General features: G+C 46.6%; 1 protein-coding gene across 7 annotated transcripts in view; it reads left to right on the plus strand.

The window, feature by feature from the left end:
* RANBP3 (RAN binding protein 3) overlaps positions 1 to 26,053 on the plus strand; it is a 1,483,781-nt gene that overhangs the window by 257,402 nt on the left and 1,200,326 nt on the right. For all 7 annotated transcript variants that reach the window (XR_011303967.1, XM_069649581.1, XM_069649583.1 and 4 more), the window contains 2 exons: positions 6,416 to 6,452; positions 10,546 to 10,632. Coding sequence is in view for 6 of the 7 variants with exons in the window: in XM_069649581.1 (XP_069505682.1) it covers positions 6,416 to 6,452; positions 10,546 to 10,632 (124 nt within the window). In the remaining variant the exon portion in view is untranslated. The remainder of the gene's footprint in view (positions 1 to 6,415; positions 6,453 to 10,545; positions 10,633 to 26,053) is intronic.

Raw genomic sequence — 26,053 nt, forward strand, 5'->3', positions numbered from 1 at the left:
CCTTGACATGAAACGTCTTCACTGTGTGCTAAAATGTATCTTGTGTGATGTACAGCAGGACCATTTTAAGGGTGCCCAGACGATTGTTTTTGAACTCAGTGAGGGTCAATGCAGCTTCGTTGTCTTTTTATTTCCATTTGAACTGCAAACCAACCTCTCTGATTTCCCTGGTACTCTTTTGCGATCTATATGTATTGGACATTTTCCTGATTTGATCAGAGCCCTTTTCAAGGAGCCATTTCCAAGAGCATTTTTGCCTCAACTTCAGGATTTGTTTACAGCTGCGTTTTTGACAGTCTGCATTGTGTGCTATGACAGTTTTTCATTAGTCTGCTGGGCGATCCAATTAATGTGGGATCATAAAGCAACAATCGCTCTGTTTATAGCAAAAGCAGAGACAATGTGCAGAGGTATGTTAGCTAGTGGGGCATATGATGGGAGAGTGCAATATTGGCACAGACTTCCAGTTTAAACTCATTGTCTGCCAACAAATGAACTGCAGTGTTGTATTATTGTTGATATTAACGATTCCATGCCTCTGGGCGAAGGGACTAGGCAATAGCAGTGAAAGTATTCCTTCCTTGAGTGATTTATGTTTTTTACACTATTTCTGTTTGGAGTCTAATACATTGACATTTCAGACAGTGTTCCAAAGTTGGACCAATGGAAGTTAATCTGGAATAAATACTGGTTGAAGGTGTGCATTTTTTTTAATTTTTTTTTTAATTTTGTATTAATCAATGATTGATTTTTACAACATGATCTTCTGCAGTAGTTGGTCTATTTCAAAAGATTTGTTCCTGATTTTTTTTTTTTTTGTCAAACTTTTCCTAGTGTCTGTCTTTAAAGCCATGAGTTGGCTCTTTAAGATGTTACTCTTTGAAGCAGTTGACAAATCGATTGGGAAAGTAAATGTAAATGAAGCTAAAAGAAAGAAACGTCTTGTTGTTTCTTGAGGAAGAAAACAAAGTCTGTGGTCAAGCTGTTTTCCAGGGGTTCAGGTAGATTTTCAAGTTCTGCCATTAGATGTTGAAGGATTTTAAAGCCAGGTCGGTTTATCCCCACTTATCATCGTGGACCACCGGCAGTTTTCACCCTCGATCGAGAGGTCAGCTGAAAATTTTCATCTATGCCGACCTGGTTTTTACTGATTCTGTGCAATTTCAGAGAAGCTGGCGAATGGTCTCTTTTTCGTTTGGTTTTTGACTGAATCTGCAGTAGTTGGCACTTGAGGGACCTCTAATTGCTTTAATTTCGTTAGTGGGTATTAGGTTAAGTCTAGCTCTTTGGAGGACGTTTCTAGCTTGCCTACTTGGGAATTGCTTGATGAAACCCTGTAATTCATTCAATTTCGTTGCATGAAGGGGGCAAGTGAGATGTTAATTTGTTTTCTGAGGCGTTTGCCAAAGTCTGAATCTAGTCTAGTTATTTGATTTATTTTTTTTAGCACTTTGACCGGGTTGTTCACCAGTTCTTCCTCTCCGCTCTCAATTGAGTTTAGAAGTGCAGTATTTCCTGCACTCCAAATTTGTAGTGTCTTGTTGGTTGAATTCTGCATCTCTGAGGTAATCAGTCTGTATGGCAGCACGCTCGTTGGAATCGGACATTTCCTAAATAGCATCAAAGAGTTACAGTTCAATGCCCCTGCAGGGACAAAAGACTCAGTTCTCTTCGAATTAACGCTACTGGTGTAGAAGTTGGTAGACCGAGGACTGTCCTCCAATAGTATGCTTCGAGTTTTGGCCATGTTTCACTCGGTATCAGTGGCATTGCCTCTACGCCGTAGATTATTGAGGGTACTACTTTCATCTTGTAAAACTCAATAACTGGTATTGATGAAAAACGGCCGAATTTCTTGTCAATGGCCTTTCCTTGTGTTGCCTTTTTTCTGATTTTTACTCGTAAGGCATCTTGCATTGCAGATTCCCTTTTTGTGCTGTCCAAAGTTATGCCTAAATATTTAAAGCTCTTTACTTTGTCGATCTCAGATAATTAGAAGTGCCATTTGGTCTTGTCCAGTTTCCTGACTGTTTTTTCCACAATCATTATTTTGGTTATTTTCTTTGTTGACTTCCAAGTTATTGATTGTTGTGTATAGTAATAGGCTTTCAAGTTGGCGCTGTAGACCGATGGGCGTCTGGTCAATTAAGATTAGGTCATCGGCATATAATAGTCTGCTGATTTATTGTTGCCCTAACTTAGGTGGAAATTACCTTACCGTGTCTTCTGATGATTTGTAGTAGCCAAGGTAAGCCAAAAAGAGAGAAGGGGCCAGTGGGCAGCCCTGTTTGACTCCCCTTTGAATCAGGATGGTTGCCGGTGGGGACCCTTGGCAATTTAGCCATACTCTCACTGTAGTGTTTTTGTGTAGGGCTCTGATGGGGTCTAAGATTTAGTTCAGACAGACCCAGCCTTCTAGTTTGCCCCAAAGGCGCCTCCTGTCGACCCTATCAAAGGCCTCAGTGAAATCTATGAAAGCCATGTACAGCCTGGGTCCTCCTTACATCACTTTGCTTTACAGAGCACTTATTAACCAGATGTTGGCTGTAGTTCCCATTTTCTTTTTAAACCCTGACTGGAACTGGTCATTGCATGGCACCTCTTTGGCCCAAACTTGAAACCTTCTCAAGAGGAGAGAGCTAAAGACCTTTCCAATCTGGTCTAGCAGTGCAATTGGGCAGTAGTTTGAAGGGTCGCTGCTATGAGCTATGATGGCTGAAGTCCATGAGGCCGGTATGGATTTGGTCTCTGAGCATCTTGCGAAGACCTGGCTAATGAATTTCGCCCAGGCTTCAGGATGGGCTTTTAGGTCTATAATAGTAATGCCCTCGGGACCTGGGGCTCTTGAGTTTTTCTATTTTTTATTATTAGGTTACAGATTTCCTCTTGGTCGTCTATTCTTTCCCAAGTTGTTAATTTTTGGTTGGCTTAAGAAATGGCTGACCCGTAGGAGGCTTGAATAGTGTCTTAAAGTGGTTTGTCCTGGTTTCTTCACCTATGCCATTTCTAATAGCTTCACTCCTGTTTGACGTGGAATAGTTTAGCAGTGACCAAAATTCTCACGTTTTTCGTACATATGGACTTGAGTACTGCTTCGCAGTCCTGTTGGTAAAGTTTTGCACGATGTGATCTCAGCCAAGCTTGGTACATTTTTTTTGCCTCCTGGCTGTCCATTTTAGTTGAACCAGCAGAATATCGTATGTATGTTTCTTTTGAGCAGTAGATGGCTATTTATTGTAGCTAGTTTTTTTTAATGCTATTAGAGGATTGTAGTCAGTTGAATTGTGCGGTTCACTAGTTTTGATCGCACTGTACTTTTTATTCAGCTCTCTGATGTCTTTGGCCGAGAGTCGAAGTCTATTTCCTTGAGGATTTAGTTCGAGCTGATGGGTCGTTTTTCCCACTGGGTCATTGATACTCTTCCAAGTAGTTGTTAACAGGTTATGATCACTAGCCTTCTTTTGGACCACTTCAAAAGACGTGATCAATTCTAAAAACTGTCTCGAGACCAAGATGTGGTTGATGGTGGATTGTGTTTTTCTATTTGTCCAGGTCGGAAGACGGTCTTAGCTTGGGAAGACTATGTCTAGACTTTGCAGTTTTCTGGTGTTCCTTAGATTTAGCCAGAGAATTCCTCTCATCTGAAGTCGGTTTTGGTTTAGATTTGGGGAGTATACAGGTAGCGTTTAAGTCTCCACATATTAGATGTTAGGCACTTGGTGAACCGCCTGGATATCGTCGATAGCAGTCTCGATTTCCATCAAAAAAATTGAAGCTTTGATTTTTACAGGGTTCCAATACGTGTTTAAGATGGCTATTTGTGTAGATTGCACCGTCTTATCTAACTCATTTTTGTGGTTCCATGTAAAAATGACTGCTAGCAGATTTTGGTTTGCCGTCGGGACTTAATCCCTCTTAAGCCCATGGGCAATACGACTAGCCATAAGAAGACCAGGTGAAGGTCGTCCCATAAAGCTCTTTTTAACCGGGGCCAGGATGACTTTGTATCCGTCTAAAATAGGTTATTTCGTGAGCCATGTTTCTTGTAAACGCAAGATATCGTACTGTCCTAGGTTTACATCGCCAGTAGTAGCCAAGTGTAGAAAGCCCCTTGTGTTCCAGGAGCAAAGTCTTAGGTCATGCGTGACCGTATCTGTTGTGCACAGCTCCGACGAGGTGTTCACTTGAGTTGCTATTTGTTTCGCTTGGTTGTTAAGGCTTTTGGGAGCCATGCCAGAGGCCAGATGTAGGTGATTTATGCACATTAATTTCCGTCAAGGTCGTCGGTGTTGGGACTTCTTGCCGGATTTATTTACGTATTTATTTATTTTTTTCCATGTTTGGGTAGGCTTTATTCCCTTCGTTAGTCGGTTGAATGTTACTCTCCTTTGCTGGCGTGTCACGGCACTGCTTTTGTTTACTTGAAGCCTTGGCCTTCTGGAGTAGATTTTGGGGCTTGTGCTCATGTTTTTCGAGTAGGGATTTACGGGCTAGCTTTTGGAATTCGTCTTTTAGAGACGTCGTCTTTAGCCCAGTGTAGTTCTTACTTTTGATTTTTGTCAACGCTAATGTCTGAGCGGTTTGAAGTTCTTCCACGATCTGTGCGAGTTTGAGCCCGTCTCCGTGAGCTCTTATTACACGTTTCGGTAAGGTCGTACCCTAGTCTTAGAAGGTCTTTAGCCTCCTGCCTCAACAAGTCTTTGGCTGACCCTGATGAAATATGCAGATAGGTTAGCGCTCTGCTGTGTCTATGCCTAGGGTCCATATTTTACCGTCTTGGATAGATGATGAAACTCACGGGTCTCCTTTTTTTTTGGGTATGAGCGTCTGTTGAGGAGCTTGTGGCTTCTTTTTCCCGTGTTTTTCTTTCATGATGAGTACTTAGTTTTCTGTTAGTTTGGCTGGCCACTTGGTTTCTCCGGCTGGTCTTATCTGGAACTGGGGTAGTATGTACCACGTCCCATAGTCTTTGTTGGGTTCTATTTAAAGGCCGATCTGGGGAAACCAGTTTTTTCTGGTGTTCTGCCCGCAGTGTGTTTTGCGGTGTTCTTCCAGCGTGGAGAAGGGCGAGTTTTGCTCAGGACTATCCTCATCTATATTGAGGCATGAACTTGAAAGTATGGAGGCAAGGTTAACTTTTCTCTCTATTGCAGGTGGTGTATGTATCACTTATTGAACACGGCGAGGATTCATCTTCGAGGTGTTGACTGGTGTTCATAAGTATCTCACTTTCCAAAAAGTCCTCAGCTGTTTTTGGTGAAGGAAAGGGCTGGGTTTTCTGAGAAGTTTTGTTAGAGGATTTTGTTGTAGTTTCATGCTTTTCCGGGGACCGTGAGTTGAACCTTAGTCTCTCGGGCACAGCTTCATGTGATGCAACTTTTATTGGTGCGGTCTGAGTCGTTTTTTATTGGGTTTTTTACTAGTCCCTTCTCGTTATTGATAACTCTATTTTTTCCTAGGTTTTATAAAAATCAGAAAAGGCTGGTTTGGACTTTGCCGAGTGATGCAATTTGCGGTTTGATGCTGGCCGGGATCCTCCACTATAAATAGCACTTCTTTTTTTCGTCCGTTATTGAGTGTTTGGTTCATTTTTGCTGGTTGGGGTTCCGTTTGAGTGTTGAGCAGAAAAGTTGATGTAGTCAGGTTGATAACTGGTAAAGTTTGTTCGGCCATGTCCCTCGTGGTTCTGCTCAAACTAGGCCCATCGTTGTTTGGACCCTTTTCAGTCTCTAGGATCTGCAGTTGAATGTTGCACTTGTTTTGGGCTTGGGCGGTTTTCATTTGTTCTTCATGTGCCATTACATAGCCTTCTAAATAGATCAGTTTGGTATGGATCATTGCCTGTATTGTAGTATGGTCCTTTGTTGGACCAATGGAAGTTAATCTGGAATAAATTCTGGTTGAAAGTGTGCATTTAAAAAGCGAAAGAGACCTATTAAATTGGAAGCAGTTGTAAAACAAAGAAAATGTGTGTGTCAGACATTGTTGGTCCAGGGTAAGAGATGGACACTGTAGATAATACATGGCCTTTCCATTCTGAAATGAGTCGAGCAAAAATTAGTTGAATACAGGTAGAAGTCCCAATTAAATGCATATCTTTTCAAATGTAGCCCAATGGATTACAGTCTGCTGAGTTATGCTGTCTATATGTCTGGTTGCAAGTATGATTTCACATAGTATTTTAAGATATAAGTTAATTAGGAACTGTTGTAAAAACACTTTTTACTTTTATCTTGAGTTACGGTTTTATTAACCTACGTAGGGTGAAAGGATGTATTCATTAATTATGTACAGTTTGAGAGCTTGTCTTTGACATATTTTACGATTGAGATCTGTTTGAGGAAACAGTAAGGTGGCTTTAAAGAAGCAGAAACTATACTTTTTGTCTGATATCCTGTTTGCCTTCTTGTTTCAGAGATCTGCCGATGGTTCAAGTCCAGATGATGGTGATGGTAAGAAAGCAGACCAGTGATTTTTACTTTATTAGAAAAGTTGCACTTAATTGTAATATCCCTAGTGTGACGTCCACTGTATTCATGGCCCTTCACGCTTCGAGGTCCCTCACTTTGTTTTCTTCCGCCATCATAGTCAGACGCAAGTTGCAGAATTCCTTCTTTCTGGCTAACGCCTTTAATCATACAAGTTTTAAAAGTTAATTTCTTTCTATCCTTTCGACGGCCGTACCGCCGTAAGATCTTCGGGGAGGGCTTTAAAGGACAGATTAATCGTCGCCGACGACTACTTGGACCGTCTCAATGAACTTTGACTGTGGCATACTTGGGCATCAACGGGCCTCGGCCCTTCACAGTAGGGAGGGTGGGGGGAGGTCATAACTTTCTTTCCTTTTAGAGAATGCCTATTTCCCTATTCTTCCTTTTCCATCGCTGGGCTGCCTCTTTTCCCTATTATGGAGAAGAGTCTTAAAATGTTGTCCCTCCTCTAACAGGAAGCTTCCCTGGAAGGACTTGCACAAGGTGTGTAACCTCGGTTTCCCCAGGGACCCCCCCCCCAAAAAGATTGCACGTTTTGCAAACGTTTTCGGCACATGACACTAAAGGACCGTAAGACTAAGTGCTAGGGCCATTGCGACATGCAGGCCATAGCCGCTATAGACCTGGAGGGAGCGTCCAGCAATGGCAGCATCTGTCCTAAGTGACACAGAGGGCAATCGGGACCTGGCTGTTTCCTGTATGCGAGCCCCTGTTTCCGGCAGGCCTGCGTTTCTGCTACAGAGACGACACCCGGCGGCTCAGGCACCCACACTGCACCCACACAAAGCACACACCCCAGGGGCTGACAGTCGACTGCTTCGTTGACTGTTAAAATGCACACGGTGTCGAGCAGAAGGTCCGAAAAATCCCTTTCCTCTGGGCCACAGTGATTGCCACATGACGGGCCCCCAAAACAGACGTTGCAGTCTGTTCCAAACCTGACAAACCCTTGGGTACTGGCAAACGTGCACCGAAAGACGCTTCGACGGCCCTTTCCAATAGCTTGAAAATGAGGGAGCTGAGCTTATTAAATAACATGTCCCAGTCACTCCCTTTAAGTCCAAGGTGTAGAGGAAAAAAAAAATCTAAATCCCCTATTTCAAAGTCTAAGGAGCCCGCTCGCTCTCTAGTGACACCCTTTCAGGGGCCATACAGCATCAACAACCGTCTCCATCAGAGGGTGTCCCTTCCAGTCTCCACCCAATGGACCCCTGAAAGATTTGACAAAATAATGCAAAGAATGTCCTGCTTTGTGGACTTATTTGATCGTCACCCTTATCAACTGTCCAATCTCGAAGGGACCTCACAAGGAGAGGCAGCTGAAGACCAATCTGCAGCCAAAATAACACGACTAGACACTGCCCAGCCAAGCACTCTGCAGGACATTTCCCAAGATCTCTATTACATTGACTCTTCAGGCTCTCGAGAGCCTGGTTCACTAGCAGACCAAGGGTACCTATATGACACAGACCAGTATTATGATGACCATGATGTCTACATCATGCAGTCCTCGGACCACCGTGACGGACTCCCCTGTGCATAATCAGCTGCAGTATAATGAGCTCCTCCTAAAGGCTACCGAACATTTCAAGACCGTGGCACAAGTGGACAAAGACTTTGTCGAAAACATCCTTGGGGGATAAAAAGTCTGCAGCACAGTTTATACCACTCCTGCAGTCCATCCAGAAGCCTGTCCTGATAAGGAGAGCAAAAAGATGTATACACTGGGCAGGAAAGTAGCTGCATACCAAGTAAGAAGAATGGCTAATAACGCCACTCTTGGCGAGTTAAAATTGCTATAAATGGTATGAGATGCTAAAACAAATCTTCTGTCCCAATGACTTTTAAAACTCAGCTCCTGAAAACTGTGGCTGAGGGTAAGCAGGTGACCAACTGCATCTTGGAAAAATAATCTGGGCGCAGCCGATAATAAGAGTACCCTATGCTACTATACGGCCTGATTAAGCGCCATGCCATGGTTAAGACAATACGGCTTTAAGCTAGAAAGTCAAGCCACCCTACTCAATAGGCCAATCGATCCAAATGCCTTATTTGGGAAAGCAGTCGGACGCACTATAAAGTGCTAAAGAAGAGTAAGACGCCCTTAAGTCCCTGGGACAGCTAACCAACAAACCCTTTGTGCAAAGAGGCACGCTTAATACATGCTGATTCAGAGGACAAAATTCTCAACACTCTTCTAACTATAGGCAGGGTGGGCAAACGTCTTGGGGTTCCTCTCAGCAGCAGTCCTCACAGCAGAATTTTCATAGTGGGCACAGAAGGTCTTGGAGTAGAGGCAGAGCACCCTCAACAAGAGGCTCCACCTATCCCCCGCTCTCTCCCAAGCAATAGCGACCCGCTCCAGGTCCGCTCCCATGCCCCTCCAGTAGGAGTTTGCATTTGTCAGTCTACCCCTGCATGGGAGGGTATCGCTTCCGACAAGTGGGTACTATCCACTGTGGCAGGGGGCTATTGTATAGAACTCATACAGAATCTTCCAACCACCAGCCAAGACAGAGACAAACTGTGCAGGAAGAACTCATTCTGCTAGGAGAGGTCAAAGCTCTGCTGGGAAAGGACGCTACAGTAATCGTCCCGTCAAATCAGGTAAACAGTGGAGTCTTGTACTGCCTCAGTTGAATGGTTTTTCTAAGCCCTTAGCTGGACTTGAGAAAAACTGTCCCAACATTTTTGTGGCGGTTCATGGTGAGGCTAACGCATTAAGTTTAAATGGGATAAGGAGCAGATGAAAGGATGTGATGGGATCATTGGTGGGTATGGCAAGAATAGGTTATTTACAGTTTTTCTTTTTTTTTTTTTTTTTTTTAAAGCGCTCACACAGCCTGCGGGCATCGAGGCGCTGTTACAGGAATTGTTTCCATTTTAGTTGAGTAATTGTTTTTGTCTTAGTTTGGTATTTATAACACGCTTAAACACCTAGAGGTTTCTAAGCGCTGACCCGGGATCAAACCTGTGTTGCTTTGTTTCGTGTCTTGCTTCCAAGGCTCACACGTTGCTGCTGAGCTATCCTCCCGGGACTATTAGTGACTAGATTCTAGTGCAAGGTTGATGGCGTTCTACTGTGACGTTGATATTAATCAGAAGCATTGGATAGTGTATCAGCAACTGCAGTAGGTTGTAATGCATTACGTGACTGTAGTGGTGAGAAAAGGACCTCCTATTAGCAGTTAGTGCTGCATGATAATATTACTGGAGGTGGTTTATGAGTACTTAATACACAGTAGAAGAATGGCGTTGGAGCAATTTTTTTATAATGCATTTGGTTACCTGGGTATTTCAGTCCCTCCTTTTCAGTCATACTAGATTGTTGGCAGTAGCAGGTGGTGTGCCCCTGGGTCATAGCTGTCCTGAATAGGTTGCACTAAGATTCACCCATGATTTAGCTGCCCATCGCTTCTGACACTGGGCAAAGGATGCTCTGGACATCTGGCTAAAGAGCGGGGCACAACGGTTTTGAGGCCATTTGATCTCTGGCTTGCCAAATTCCATCTTGCTGAGACAGGAGTTTCCTGGAGTGCAGCCTGGAAGTAAGCAGATTCACAGGAGGCGTTTTAGTAGTACAGACTGGGGGTTTCTCCCTTATGCCTTTAAAAGGGACCTTTGGATTAGAGGGTCATACTATATTCGCTGTAGGATTCCAAATGGCTAACACGTTTGACTAGGTCTTTAAACAAATTCTCCCTGGATGCTCTCATTCTCATTTACAACATCGCTTTAATAAACAGATCAGAATCCCAGCCTATCCGGAGATTAGCATATTCTATGAACAGTATATGGCTTATAGGGAACTGATTGGACTTTGTACAGATGTCTTTGTTCAGGCACTCCTATTTGTACACATGTATTTATTACTGGCCAACATCGATGTTGAGTCAGGTGTGCATCTAGAAGCATTCATGCCTGCTCAGATTCTTCCTTTTCGCTCTATATGTTTGTATACTATGTTCTTGCTTCGTTTTTTTTAAAATGTTAAACCTACATTTATAATAACTGCGTTCTCTCCATTTATCTGACTTTTTTTGCTTCTCTGCAGATTCAGACCGAGATGATGAACATTATATCCCACGAGTAAAGAGAGAAAGAACTTCTTCATTAACACAGTTCCCTCCATCACAGTCTGGTAAGTCCTTCAAAAATGTTCTCAGCACACTGTTGTAGATGGGAATGTTTTGATAGTGTGTATGTCAACAAGTATTAAGCCTGAACCCAATTTGACTATCTCAAGTGCATGCAGGCAGGTTATAAAGCTGGTCTTCTAATATATTAATGAGGCCACCTACTGTAGTAACCCACACAATGATTTTACTTGCACAATCTCTCTACACGCATCAATCTAGAAGAGTCCCAAGGATTGAGTAGTCCTTTCTGGAGCCAAGATATCTTTCGATTAAACTGCTGATTCATTCTATCCTGGCCTTACAATACTTGTTGTTAGATTGTTCAGAATCCCTGTGGTGAGGTGTTCTGAAGTCCAACCAAGTTGTGATCCAAAACATTCTGTATGGTAACGTAGCAAAGCTATCTGGTTTCATGTTAAGAAGGAAAGTGGACTGGTAGCAAGGTAAAGTTGAGTCCCACACAATCACACTAGGCAGTTCTATGTCCCATCTGCCTTCTGTGGTATGGCTGAGGAATGACACACGTGACTCTGACTGTATGTCTTAGGAAATATTTCTCTTATGGCAACTTTCACTCAATATTCTATGGACCCCCAAACCTTTTTTCTTTTAATAGTTTATTTTTTATTTTATTTTTTATATAACCTGTCCCGACATTTTACAGAGATGTGAAGCCTCCCCTGGGCCTTTTGCTCATTCTGTTATGGGGAAACTGATCAGTCCTTTAAACTATCAGTACTGGGAAACTTTCACATTTGCTTTCGTCTTTTTGGTAACTTTTTAACAGTGCACATAGCATCTTACATTGCAGTGGGGAAACATTTGGTATCACCCTACTAGCCTTTTACACTTAGGATTCATGGTTACATTTATATGTGCCAAAAGCAAACTGGTGAACACACTGTAGAATATCTTCTAGCATTCAGAGACACACAATTTGGTATAAGACTGTCATTTATTTGCAATTATTTGTGCAATTTTGATAAACACATGTAATTCATTTATCAAGGTACATAAAAAGAGAACTTAGCATATTGCTTTGTAGAGCAACCTTGGCTCAACATAGTCATGAGTGCCAGTGCATAACCCTCAGACATTCCTACCTAAAACACCCTCAAGGCACATACATTCATTCTACCCATCTACACATCGCATAACATAAAGACTGTAATTATAATCTTATAAACAATTATGTAGGACCTGGTGTGTGTCAATCCTCACTGTGTCCACACCTATCACTTTGTATTTAGCCTGCATTCATGCATTCTTTATTGTCGGGTATATCAATAATATAACAATTCTCAAAAGACAAAGGACTTTAGTGAACCAACTTTCATTTAAATTGTTTCGACTCAAGTTTCGGCTGTATTGGTCCCTATTGCTCTAATGGACCAGCCTCTTCAGGACAAGACTAATTCATGTTGGGAGGGTAACATCAGTATTTCTACAAAGAAAAATGTAACACAAACCTTTAAATATATGGCGAAAGCTGTTTGTGAATATATTCAGTTCTGGGCAGTGCCATTTGCACAGCCCAATGAAGTTAGTCGTGTACGGAGTTTAGAGAGACCCATGCCCAGAGCTGCCCCCAGCGTCCTTTCAAACAAGGATTGTAAACAATACGTTATTGGCGAGTTACAACTGCCATAAATGGGGATAATGTTGCAACTCTTATGGCATCAACACCTGAACCCCTCAAATCACAACTATCCCTCGCAGTAGCGGAGGGAAAGGCAGTATAAAACTGCATCCTGAAAAACGACTTGGATGCCGCAGATAACGCAGGCAGAATCATCGTCGAGGGGACAAACTGCCCCCTCCTACCTGTCCCAAAGAATACAGTTTTTGGATTCCACTAGACCAACCAGAACTCCCTACTCGAACTTGCTCACAGTTCCTAAAATGAAGCGAGTCACAGCTGGAGGAGCCAGCTTCCCTTATCTAGCGGCCCTTCAATGGAACACCTTTCCACCATCCCTAAGAACCTGTGCAGTTAACTTTTTTGCAGTGGTCCCTAAGGTAAGTCTACAGGAGCTAGCAGTAAACCCAATTGGTAGCAGTCTGCACCACCCAGATTTACCTGGTAGCTCTGGCTGAGCAGTCAGACTTCTCTCAAGAAGAGTTAGGCAGTATGAAGTATATAATTATTTAAAAGCACACTTGTAAAAATACACTGGCACTAATATGTCAAGCAAGTTCAAACACAGTCACTATGTATATACACCTCCCTAGTTAATTATTCGACAAGTCTAGGTTAAGACACCACTTATTTAGTAAAACAGAGGTGAGCGCGTAACCGTAGATGGCTGGCACTCCAATAATTTGTTTAAAGAGGGAGAGAAAAGGCAGAATAGGGAAAACACACAGTACCAACACTTTAAAGAAACCACAGCAAGTCAAGAAAGGCAGGGTCTACTGTAGAGCAAAAAGTTCATAGGCCAGGCCCACTCTTGGAGAGAGCAAGGCGGAATGTGCCCAAGATCACACAGTGGAAATGCACTCGGTCTTTGCAGAAAAGTCAAAAGAGATTGGATCAAGTTAGAAAGGTAATTTTAACAGGTCCGAGGTCACCCCAGGATAGAGAGTCAAGGATTTACGGGACACCTTTCTCACCGTTTTCACTGAAACGGTGAGAAAGCTCCAGCAGGGGCAGTTGCTCCTGGCAGCGGGTGCAAGTCGGGGCTTCGTCCAGGAGAAGAGAAGATCTCGATGTGGAGGAAAGCTGGAGGTTGTTGCACTGCCAGGGAAGAAACCAACCGCGGAGTTTCCCGGTTAACTACCCTTTTATTCGTGGTAGTGGTGAAGCGTGGCTGTCCGGCCACCGGGGTGCTTGGCACGGGCGATTCGACCACGAGACGATCCAGGAAGGCGAAAAAGACGAACTGATTGGTCCCACCAGCTCAAGGGGAAGAAGCCTCTCCTGGAAGGTCCTGTGGCGACTTCTGAAGTTCCAGTCCCCAAAGCCCTGCTTTTATGCAGCAAAACCCCCATTCATCAGCCTGGCTGTCACTCAAACATGCTAAGTGGTGAGCCGGGCGGCTCACCACTGGGCCAATCACACAAGAGTGCAACTTGAGTTGCCACGGCAACTCAGTCCAGGGTGCCTAATCCCCCTCCCACACATCCTGTTGACCCCAGACAGAGTGGCACCATTTGGAGGGCTTCTGTGGAGAAGCCCGCCAAAAAGTGGAACAAAGGGCTCGACTTGGGTTAGAGTTTCAGAGGCGAACACAAACTCCATTTTAAAACCGAGTCCTGGCAAAAAGACCCAGCCGGGGAATAAATATTAAATAAATAACCAGGCGGTATCTTTAACATTGCACCAAAGTGGTGCGTTTAAAATGAATGGGAAAATCCCATAGGAAATATTCCGGTGGAATATTTTGCGTGGTATTCACTGCCACCAGCCAGAAACTCGACAAGGGGGGACTGGACAGTGCCCCCTTGGAAAACAGACCCAGGGGCAATCGAATTACCCCTACCAGTACTTCCACAATATGATGGTTTGTACTGGTTCTGTTCACAATTTAAGACTAGTAAAGCCAATGGTGACTTTACATTAGGGGTGTCACGGTATTCGTTTTATGACGGTACAATAACCTTCTTGCCAAATGACGGTATATCATGATTATCGCGGTATAGCAGGTGGAGTTAACTGATCTTAACAAATATTTTCTAAAAGGTCATAAATTGACAGATGTATCGTCACAAACAAAACCAAGCACCCAGGGCCAGAATTGGGCTTTTCAACATACTTTCCACTGAAATGCCTTGCTTCCACCAAACACACGTGTGGAGAGGAGGGGGTGGGGTGGAGGCCTGCTGCAACTGGCAAAGCAAACTGAATAGCTTTTCTTAAGTGGTCATTTAGGCTTTTTGCTTCCCCACTGGCTACTGGTGAAGATGAACATGTTGCCATCTTGATAACCTGCATGCCACAGATCAATGGAGGCTGATGGTAGTATACGCTTGTACACACACACACACACACACACACACACACACACACACACACACACACACACACACACACACACACACACACACACACACACACACACACACACACACACACACACACACACACACACACACACACACACACACACACACACACACACACACACACACACACACACACACACACACACACACACACACACACACACACACACACACACACACACACACACACACACACACACACACACACACACACACACACACACACACACACACACACACACACACACACACACACACACACACACACACACACACACACACACACACACACACACACACACACACACACACACACACACACACACACACACACACACACACACACACACACACACACACACACACACACACACACACACACACACACACACACACACACACACACACACACACACACACACACACACACACACACACACACACACACACACACACACACACACACACACACACACACACACACACACACACACACACACACACACACACACACACACACACACACACACACACACACACACACACACACACACACACACACACACACACACACACACACACACACACACACACACACACACACACACACACACACACACACACACACACACACACACACACACACACACACACACACACACACACACACACACACACACACACGCTTTCTCTTTACGTTACAGCCTTTACTTGCGGGCCAAAAGGTGTTCAGTAATCACTGACATGTTACCCTTTGGTATGGCAGCAGGGAATACCCACAGAGATAAGTGAATTTTGCAGTGTGACTTATTATATGTAAATTCAATGATAGAACCAGCGAAATCCCCCATTGCCATATGTTTAGAGAACATTATCCATTATAAATATATAAACCCCAAAGCCGCCACCCCAAAGTAAACCCTATTCCTTCTTGGCACTGTATCTATTCTTCCTATCGCTAACATATTGATTTTGTGTAAGGCACGTATGGTTTATGGAATGGCATTAAAAACGGCTCCAACTGAAACTACTTGATAGACGGCACATCCAACAGTGCAAAACCAAGACTGCACAGCAATTGCTTACTGCAGCCTTTCCAAATCAGATTGAAAAGCACACTTAACGGTATGAACGGTATAACGGTATAAACAATGTGACGGTTATTATTGTTCAATTAAGTGGTTCACGGTATCTTTAACGGTATACAGTTATACCGTTACATCCCTACTTTACATGCCCTGGGAGACAGTAGTCAGTCCCAGGGTATGGAGTCTGTTTGGGGATCACTGACACCCCTGTGTTACTGCACTAAGGGTGCTGTGTAACACACTTACCAAAAACACATGAAGCCCTATGGAGTAAAAGACCCCATAGCCCATAAAACACATTACATAGTCAAAGGACATTCTCAAATCATGCCTAAGAGGGGGAGAAAAAGAGTCTCACTCTTAGAAGGAGAAAAAAATAAACCCCAAAAATCCAGCAAAGCTGCTGGGGACTCACTAGTTTTGGGAAATTAGCCTTTACAGAGAATTCTCCCTAACAGTGAACACTCACACGTTGCCTTCCGCAGAGCAGTCAAGATGCTACTCTTCACCTAACCACCACCACACTCTACTTGTATACTACGCTCTCAATATTGTCTGCTTATTTATAATGTATGTATGTATCTAATCTGTATGTACCCCAAAGGCCACTCGGATGCCTCATGTAACTAAGCTCATCACATGTAACAACGCCTCGATGCCCAAGGGCTGTTTGCGCGCTATATAAATCAAAATGAATAAATAAAATTAAAACTCCATGCATGGTTTCTCCAGTCACGATTCAAACTGGAGACGCCAGTATCTCTCCTAAACATGCCTCTAGAACGTAACGTCCTGTTTTGGAAAGCCGTCGAGGAAGCTTTAAAATCAGCCAAAGAAGAGTATGGCACTCTTAAATCATTAGGCCAGCTAACTAATAAGCCACCAGGCCAAAGAGGCGGAAGCAATTTTTGTCGCTTTAGAGGACAAAACTTGCAAAGGGATACCAGTTCTGGCCAAAGCCCGGGCTCCCAAAGAGGCAAGCACGGATCCTGTGGCCGGGGGGAGTTCCTCCACTTCCAGAGGTGGAGCAACACCTCCTTAACAATGACCACCTGCTTCAGGTCCCCGCCCATGCCTCTCCAGTACGAGGGCGGATAACACACTTCATTCACGCAGGGGAGGGAATCAGCTCGGACAAGTGGGTGCTATCAACCGTATCGGGTGGTTATTGCGTGGAATTACTTTAGCGACCCAAAAACCAGCCCCCTGTGCCAAAAACCAACCACGAAGGACGAACGGATCCTTCTAGAGGAGGTTGCTACGCTGCTGCTCAAGGGCGCCATCGAGATCGTCCCTCCAAACCAGGTAAACAAGGGTTTGGAAGGGATTGTGTCCTCCGACGTATTCCTTATCTTAATATATTACTTCCAGCTTGCTGGCCTCAAATCTTTTTCAGTAGAGGGCCCTGCGCGTCGACATCCCTCGAGTTGGTGTCCCTCGACAGCTTCCATATCGGTGCTGACATCGTCATGCGTATAAATAGACTCGTGCAGCGTCCGTTGCTCAGTTCCGTTTTTCTGCGCTTCGTGGGCCTCGGAATCTTGTTGCTCAGTTCGTTCTTCAAGTAGATTCTACCTATTCCTCAAATATATCTTACTCTTTTCGATGGCTTCCTCATCTAATCCGTCGACCCCGCGGTCCGGCTTCAAAAAGTGTCGAGATTGTGGAAAGAAAATGTCGTTGATGGATCCTCACAGGATCTGTTTGTGGTGCCTGGGATCGGAGCACCATCGTGTTATGCTCACATGGCTCCCACAGAGGCGTCGATCAGAACTGGACAGCTGCGGTCTGCACCAATGTGACGCGTAGGGCAGAGATGATGGACTGGACTAGTCCACCTAGCTTAGTTTGCTTGGCCCGTAGGAATATTCTTCTGCAAATGGAGAAAGGGAATTAACCACCAGTGGAGTTGAGCGTAAATCCCCTTACCCCGCTGTTCTCCCCACAGATCACCTTTGATGTCCCCTCTTATAGTCTCACCTGATGGTTTGAAAAGATGAGCTCTCCATCCTGCATTGAGCGCAGGGGCGCGTTGATAACCAGTTGCTTCACTGGCTCGAAGGAATTGGTGAGTTCCAGAACAATATTGACTCTGAGATTCCTGGCAAGACGCCGTAAGTATAAAGTTCGTAAGAGTTCAAATGCCTGACTTTCACTCTTGTCCGATTCCTTGCAGGTTGCAGCTTGATCCTAATGAAGAGTTCCTCGTGGCAACCGGTAGTATTCTGGTAAGGATTTGTATTTTCCAACACAGTTCGATAAAATGTCAATATGTAACCTGTTGCTTTCTCCCTTATTAAGGCGCTGAGAGAAAGTATGAAGTCTTGGGGAATAATACCTCCGGCAGTAAAATCGGGTAAGTCTATTGTGGTGAGGAGGGTTCCCCTTGTTAGTCCCTTTGTTTCACCTTGCTGTCCTTTTGTTTCCCCTTAGGGCCCGGGGTTCGGCGAAGATGCAGTGGAAGTTGCACCGACCCGTGAAGAGGAATCATACCCCCGGTGGTAAAATCAGTTGTCTATGGGAGGGTAACTAATATTCCTCTGTGTATTCCCTTGGCTCACCTTGCTGCTGTTGTCTTCTCCTTAGGTGCCGGAGTGCGGCGGGAACATACAGGAGGATGCAGTTGAATGTGAAGATGCTGCGAAGGCCGGTGAATTCACTGCGGCGCTGCAGCAGGCGAGGCGACGCGCATAAAATAACTTCTTTCTTCCAGCTCGAAGTCGCGATGGATTGGGAATTCAGGTAAGGATTAAAAGTATTGTTCTTGTTCTAACATTTTGTCCTTCTTTCTCCCTTTTTCTAGGAGCTCCAAACTCGAGGCGGGCGTGGCAGAAGGATGGATGCAGACTTGCAGGCACCGGGAGCGTTAAGCTGCTGGATGCAGAATAACGCGAAGCGTGTGCAGCTCTTCGGGCGTGGTTTAATTGGCCTCCAAAGTAGTCCCAGGTAAGTATTCCTCCCCAGCCCCGCCCGAGTAAAAAATAGTCCCTAAGTAAAGTAGTCCCTTTCAAGCCTCTTTTGGCTTGGAGCTCTTGCAGCATGGTCTGATCAGGTAAGTTTGCAGCATGGTCTGCATCAGGTAAGTTTTAATCTATGAGCCTGGCGCCTGTGGCGCCAGGACTGACACTCCATATGAGCCTGGTGCCATAGGCGCCAGGACTGGACCCAAATAGCCCCTAGCAGGGGTTGTTGGGCTTGCTTAGGATAACTTGATGCCTGCTTCCGGGGTTGCTGGACGTGGTCTGGGTCCCCGGGGGTAGGCATCATGACACATTGTTCAGAATGGAAGGACTGCATGTCCATGATGGCAAAAGCCTTGAAGGAGCATAAGGGGAAGCTCGAAAGAGGTAAGGCTCTTAAAACTTCTACTCCTTCCAAAGTTTCCTGTGTAGAGTCGAGCAATTCGTTTCCTCGCCGTCACAGGAAACATTCCCGTTCGAGGTCTCGAAGCAGTTCACATCACTCTTCGAGATCCAAACACTCGAAAAAGAGGCGTTGAAGATCACCCTCTTCTTCGTCTTCTGTTTCCCCGGAAAGGGTCACCTGCCCCACAAAACACAGCTCTCCAGATAAGTTTTGAGGGATTCCGTAAAAAGATGCTTAGCGTTTTCGAGAAAGCGGCCTCGACTCCCTCGGAGACGGCTAAAGGTGATACCCTAGGTGAAAGACCTGAAAAATCAAAACGCCGCGAGTCCTTGCACCCGGTGAAAGAAACTGCCGAGAGCATCATGAACCCTCGAGCAAAGGCAGTAAGACCGCGTCATCGACGCCATCGTTGAAGGTCCCTTTGACTCATAAATCTGCGTCAACGACGGCATTATCGAAGGGCCCATCGACGCATAGATCGGTCGAATCAACGCCGTCTTCGACGCCGATAAAGGACAAACCCACAGCTGTCACTACTTCATAGTCATACCGAGGGCTTCCACCATGACCTTGAATGTCGTCGATAACCTCAACGACTCCGAGTAGGATTTCGATCCTCTCGAGTTCGTCGAGGTCTCTTCATACCTTTTTGACGCCTTTTTCGGTTTCTTTGAAGCCTTTGACTTCTGCGTCGTCGACGTTTTCTCAACCGGTTACTACAAGCTTGGCCCCTTCTGCTTTAGAAATGGGTTTTAAGCCTTTTCCAAGGTCAGATTATTTCAGAGCCTTGTTCTCTATTTATAAGGAAGGGGAGGATTCTGATCAGGAAAGACCTTTTGGGTTGCAGAGGACTACAACACCTGTACCAGAGGAATTTATCTCTGAAGAAAATAGGTTGAAGGACCTTCAAGAATCCTTGCATGATGCAAGTGGGTTAGATACTTCCCCAGAAGTAGAATTTGCCAAACCAGACCCAGGGGAACATGCTGGGACCCCTTATAGAACTTTAATCTGCCAAATACAGGGATTTGCTTCTGACCCTGAATATTTGTCCAAACATCCAACTCCAGAGAGTCTGGTTGTTCAAGCAGCAACTTCATCGAACAGTATATCTGCATACACTACTGTTCCAGAAGACAGGGGTGATAAGAGATTTGACGCTATGTCAAAAAAGGTCCTTTCTGTGTGTAGCATGGCGTTTAAATCCATTAATGCTACTTGTATGCTCACAAGATTCAGCCATAAACTTTGGGAATGTGCTTCATCAGCGGCTGACTGCCTCCCGGAAGGAGAAGAAAGGGAAGCTTTTCTGAACATCATTAAAGATGGTAAAGATGCAATGTGCGAATCCCTTCAAACTGGCATTGATTCTGCTGACAGTATCAGCAGGGCTATGGCAACAAGTACTACAATCCGCAGATTTGCGTGGTTGCTAAAGTCTAGTTTTGTTCCAGATGTACAGGCCAGACTTTTGAATATGCCCTTTGACGGCTCTTCTTTATTTGGTAAGCAGGCTGATGACAGCCTAGAGAAGTTAAAAACATCCAAGGCAGCAGCAAAATCCCTTGCAGCTGCAATCCGTCAAACTCCCTATCGCCCCTCAGGAACCTCTTGGAGAGGTAGTTTCATTTGTTTTTATTCCGCATTCGGAAAAGGCAGAGGACACCCGGCTCAAAGAGGCCAAAAGAAATGAACCCGAGGTGGACGGGTTAAAAGTACAAAAGCCGCAGCAGGTGCCTCTTTACCCTCGGCATCTGCATCAGCCGCCTCTAAACCACTCTGAGGACTCTCCTCACAAGACACCAGTAAGGGGGCAGGTTAACGCAACATCTGACGGGATGGCAGGCTATTACGTCAGATGCTTGGGCATTGGAGATAGTTGCCCAAAGTTACTGCCTGCCTTTTCTACGCACCCCTCGGTCATTCACCGGGGAACAACTCTTTGAAGGTTCTAGATCCGCTCCTTTTGCAGGAGATCCTAGACCTGCTGTAGAAAGGTGCCATAGAACCGGTACCTGTATCAGAGAGGAACAAAGGTTCCCCCCCTTACTTCTTGATACCGAAGAAGGACGGACGACTGAGACCTTTCTTGGATTTAAGAGAATTGAACAAGTTCCTCAGGAAGGACAAGTTCAAGATGGTAACTCTCTCTCAGATCCTTCAGGCCCTCCAGCTTCAGGACTGGCTGGTATTTCAGGACTGGCTGGTATCTCTTGACCTTCAGGATGCTTATTTCCATGTGCCAATCCATCTCAAACACAGGAAATACCCGAGGTTCGCAATTGGCAACTCTCATTATCAATTTTGAGTTCTGCCATTTGGGCTGACCTCCGCCCGAGGGTCTTCACCAAGCTAGTATCATTAGTGGCTGCAAGTCTAAGGATGGAAGGGATTCACGTCTACCCCTACCTAGACGATTGGTTGATCAGAGCTGTATCTTCGGAACAAGCTTAGATTCCGCTAGATTGTCTGCCACTTCCTTCACAAACTGTGCTTCTCCCTCAATTTAAAGAAGTCACAGATTATACCATCACAGACTCCAGTTCATCGGAGCGGTCCTGGACACTTCCCTGGGGAAAGCCTCGCCACCACAGGTGAGGGCTCAAGATATTCTGCAGATGGTCACCAAGTTTCAAAATGCCCGTCTCCCAGCCTTCGACTTTTTGAGGTTGACAGGCCTCATGGCATCCTGCATCTTCCTTGTGCCAGAGGCTCGTCTGAGAATGAGATCTTTCCAGTGGGCAATAAGAACTCGGTGGTCGCAATTCTCAGGAAGAATGACGGACTTCTTTCAGGTTCCGGACAAAGTGGCTCGGGACCTTCAGTGGTGGGCCTGTCAGGAGAAATTTTCTAAAGGAGAAAATTTCTAAAGGAGAACTGTTTTGGCAACCATGGCCGGAGATAACAGTAGTCACGGATGCCTCACTCACGGGGTGGAGCCCATGCCAACGACTTGACCATCAGCGGTCGTTGGTCTCCATCGGAGTCCAGACTACATATCAACCTGTTGGAGCTGAGAGCTATCAGACTAGCGCTGAAGGCTTTTCTGCCATCTGTACAAGGGGAGAAATGTCCTAATAATGACGGACAATATAGTGGCCATGCACTACCTCAACAAAAGAGGAGGCGTAGGATCACTGCCACTGTGCAGAGAGGCGATGCAGCTCTGGTTTTGGGCAATTCAAGAAGGAATCTCTCTATCGGCAGTCCACCTAGCCGGAGAGAAGAACTTGAAAGCGGACGCTCTGAGCAGGCAGAGCAGTCTTTCACGAGCGGGAGATACCACAGGAAGTCCTTCAAGAGATCTTTGCCCTTTCGGGAACCCCTCAAGTGGATCTGTTTGCCACCAGTATCAACAGGAAGTGCGATCAGTTTTGTTGAAGGTAATTTCCCCCGATAGGAGCTCTAGGGGACGCGTTCGTGGTAGACAGAGTTTCCACTTCTGTACGCGTTTCCTCCAGTCCCTGTCATTCCTCAGATGATTAACAGGTTGAGAAGATTCTGGAAGACTATGATCCTAATTGCCCGAGACTTGACCAGGAGAACGTGGTACCCGGACCTTCTGGACATGTCCATCTGCCCTCCGATTCGTCCTCCACACAGGGAGGATCTTCTCTCGCAGAAGGCAGGTCAGGTTCTCCATGCAGGCCTCAGAACCCTCAACCTTCACGGTTGGTTTCTGAAAGGTTGAGATACAAGGATTGTGACCTCCCAGATGATGTCATGGAGGTGTTGCTTTCAGCCAGAAGGCCAGCAACAAAGACTTTATACCGCTGCCGTTGGAACAAATTTTGCAGCTGGTGTAGAGAAAAGAATATTGAACCCTTTTCATGTGGTACACCAATGGTGTTATCCTTTCTACTCTATTTTTCGAATTCAGGTCTTCAAGTTGGTACGATCAAGGGCTACCTCGCAGCGCTATCGATCTTCAAGCGCACTGCAGACAAGCCATCATATTTCAAATTACCCTTAGTAATACAATTTCGAGGGGATTGGGTCCTCTGACGTATTCCATATCTATGACAGGTAATGTCCACAGCTGTGCTGCTTTGGAAAACTTTGGGTCGATGCGCCGTCCCCGAGGACCTCCTCCGACGGCCGAAGTCACCCGATGTGATAAGTAGGACGCACGACGCCCGTAGCCTCAGTTCCGTTTTTTCCGCGAACGTGTTCGCTTCGTGAATCTCGGTACGCCTCGACTCTTTGGAGTTTGTTGTATTCTTCTCGGTTCTTTGAACCTGTTAGGTTTTTGTGAAAACCTGTTCGTGATGTCTACCTCGTCTTCAACCCTGCGTTCGGGCTTCAAGAAATGCGGGGACTGTGGGTCCAAGATGTCGGTAACGGACTCGCACGACGCCTGCCTCTGGTGCCTCGGGGAGGCCCACGACACAGACGACTTTGTCGACTGCCAGTCCTCACGGCCAAGGCCTTGCGGAGTGCAAGAAGAAGTTGTCAGTGGGTAGGGTGTCTAAGCCCAGGAAGTCGAGATCTGCGGGGCTTTCGACAGATGATTCGAGAGGCGGCTCTCCGCGTCATCGTCAGAGGTCCGGTGGGTCTCCTTCCTGGAGTCGGTCTCGCCACTCCTCTGCCTCTTTGAGGCATTCCCGGAAGCGCTGGCATCGGTTGCCTTCCCAGTCCTCTTCTGAGGACTCCGCCCGTCGGCGGGTCGCTTATCCCACCATGCAAGCGACACCGGAGGAATGGGCTTCCTTCGGGAAGAAGATGTTGGCGATTCTTGAATCGCAGGTGACTAGTCCGACCGTTCCTCCGAGTGGGGTCGGCCGTGACCGGTCGAGAGACACCGCTCGCATGCCTTCGGGCTCGGGTGGTCGGCAAGGTTCGCGGGAGAGGTCCCGCTCTGACAAGGGTAACCATTCTCGCCATGCCCGTGCCAGGTCCCGGTCCTCGTCGCGCTCAAGACCGCGTGATCCTGTGCCGTCTTCAAGGAAGACGTCGACGCCTGTGGCGCCGAGGTCGTCGACGACCTTTCTCTCGAGGCTCCGCTTTCGAGGGGGTCGTCGACGCCGTCAGCGCCTAGGTCGTCGAAGCACACGCTCGGAGCCATGGCTTCGAGGCCTGTGTCAACGCTGGTGGCGCTGCAGCTGACGTCGGCGCCGACTCGCTCGACGCCTTGCGAGGCGGTGGTGTCGGAGGGGCCCTGTGACACGGGGGTAGCCCCTAGAAAGGCTCTGGCTAAGGTCAGGCATAGCTTTGGTCCCCAGGTGTCTTCCTCTCACCGCCTGGAGTACATTTCAGAGGGTGATGAGGGCTTGGTTCCGGTTACGGTGCCTGATGAGCTTCTCTCGGGCCATAGCCAATTTGATGACCTGAAGCAGTCACTGCATGATGCCATTGGACTGGACACCTCTCCGGAGGTGGAGTTTTGTAGGCCGGAGCCTGGCACTCATGCCGATTCTTTGTACGAGCGCAATATGTCTCGGGTCACCGAGTACTTGAGATGGTCGGCTCCCCAAGGGGAGTTTGTTCAGGATGATCTCACGGACATCCTTGATCTTGGTCCCCCCACTGACCCGGTGCTGCCGTTTCATATGGCTCTGCAGAGAAGGGTGGCAGCGGCTTGGACTGCTCCGGAGAGTGTCCCTGCAGTGGGCAAGTCTTTGTCGCGAAAATACCGTCCAGCCAGTAGCGACCCCTGCTACTTGTCCAAGCACCCCACTCCGGAGAGTTTGGTGTTGCAGGCGGCTACGGCGCCCGGCAAAGCAGGCGTCGTATCCTACCATCCCTCCAGATAGGGACGACAAACGTTTTGACGGCTGGGCGAAGAAAGTGTTTTCTTCAGGGGGTATGGCGCTTTAGGCGGGCAACTCCATATGTGCCTTGTCTCATATCACACACACTCTGTGGAACTGTGTTGCATTAGCGGCTGAACATATTCCCGAAGGGGACGAACGGGATGGTTTCCTTGCTATGGTTCAGGATGGCAAGGATGCCATGTGCGAGGCCGGTCAGTTGGGTTTGGACATGGCAGATTGTGTCAGCCGGTCCATGGCGGCGAGCACTGTAATACGCAGGTTTGCGTGGTTGCGGAAGTCTGGGTTCGCTCCTGATGTGCAGTCCCGGCTCCTCAACATGCCCTTTGACGGTGAACATCTTTTTGGCAGCAAGGCTGACAAGAGCCTTGAGAGGTTGTAGACCTCCAAAGCTGCAGCGAAGTCGTTGGGCGCTGCAGTTCGACAACCTCCGCCTTTTCGTCCTAGGGGACAACAATGGAGGGGTGGTTCCTTTCGCTATTACTCGTCCTTCAGTAAAGCAAGAGGAGCTGTCAGTCAAAGAGGCCATCGTAAGCGTGCCAGAGGTGGAAAACGGGGTATTCGAGGAGCCAAAGCCGCTCGGGCAGTTGCCTCTTTGCCCTCGGGCAAAGCCGCAGCCGCTACAACTCAGTCATGAGGCCAGGTCCCATGGTTCGCCGGTTGGGGGGAAGGCTGCCGCAGCATCTTGTAGATTGGCGTGCCATTACTTCAGATGTGTGGGTTCTGGAGATCATAACCCACGGCTACTGTCTTCCTTTTCGGCAGAGGCTTCGCGACAATCCACCTGGGAACCTCTTTTGAAGAGTCCAGACCCGCTCCTTGCGCAGGAAATTCAAGCCCTGCTTGAGAAAGGCGCCATAGAACTGGTGCCTGTAGCAGAGGAACAAGGGATGGTTTTCCCCTTATTTTTTGATTTCGAAGAAAGACGGGGGATTGAGACCCATCATGGACTTGCACGGTTTGAGCAAACTCCTCAGGAAGGACAAGTACAAGATGGTTACTCTCGAAGTCCTCCAGGCCCTTCAACTTCAGGACTGGTTGGTGTCTCTCGACCTCAAGGATGCATACTTCCATGTGCCGATCCATCCCAAGCACAGAAGTACCTGAGGTTCACGGTTGGCGACTAACGCTTTCAGTTTCGGGTCCTGCCGCTCGGATTGATCTCCGCCCCAAAGGTTTTCACCAAGCTCATG

Source organism: Ambystoma mexicanum, chromosome 1p, assembly GCF_040938575.1.
Source record: "Ambystoma mexicanum isolate Mex_15411 chromosome 1p, UKY_AmexF1_1, whole genome shotgun sequence".
In the NCBI taxonomy this organism is placed as follows: domain Eukaryota; kingdom Metazoa; phylum Chordata; class Amphibia; order Caudata; family Ambystomatidae; genus Ambystoma; species Ambystoma mexicanum.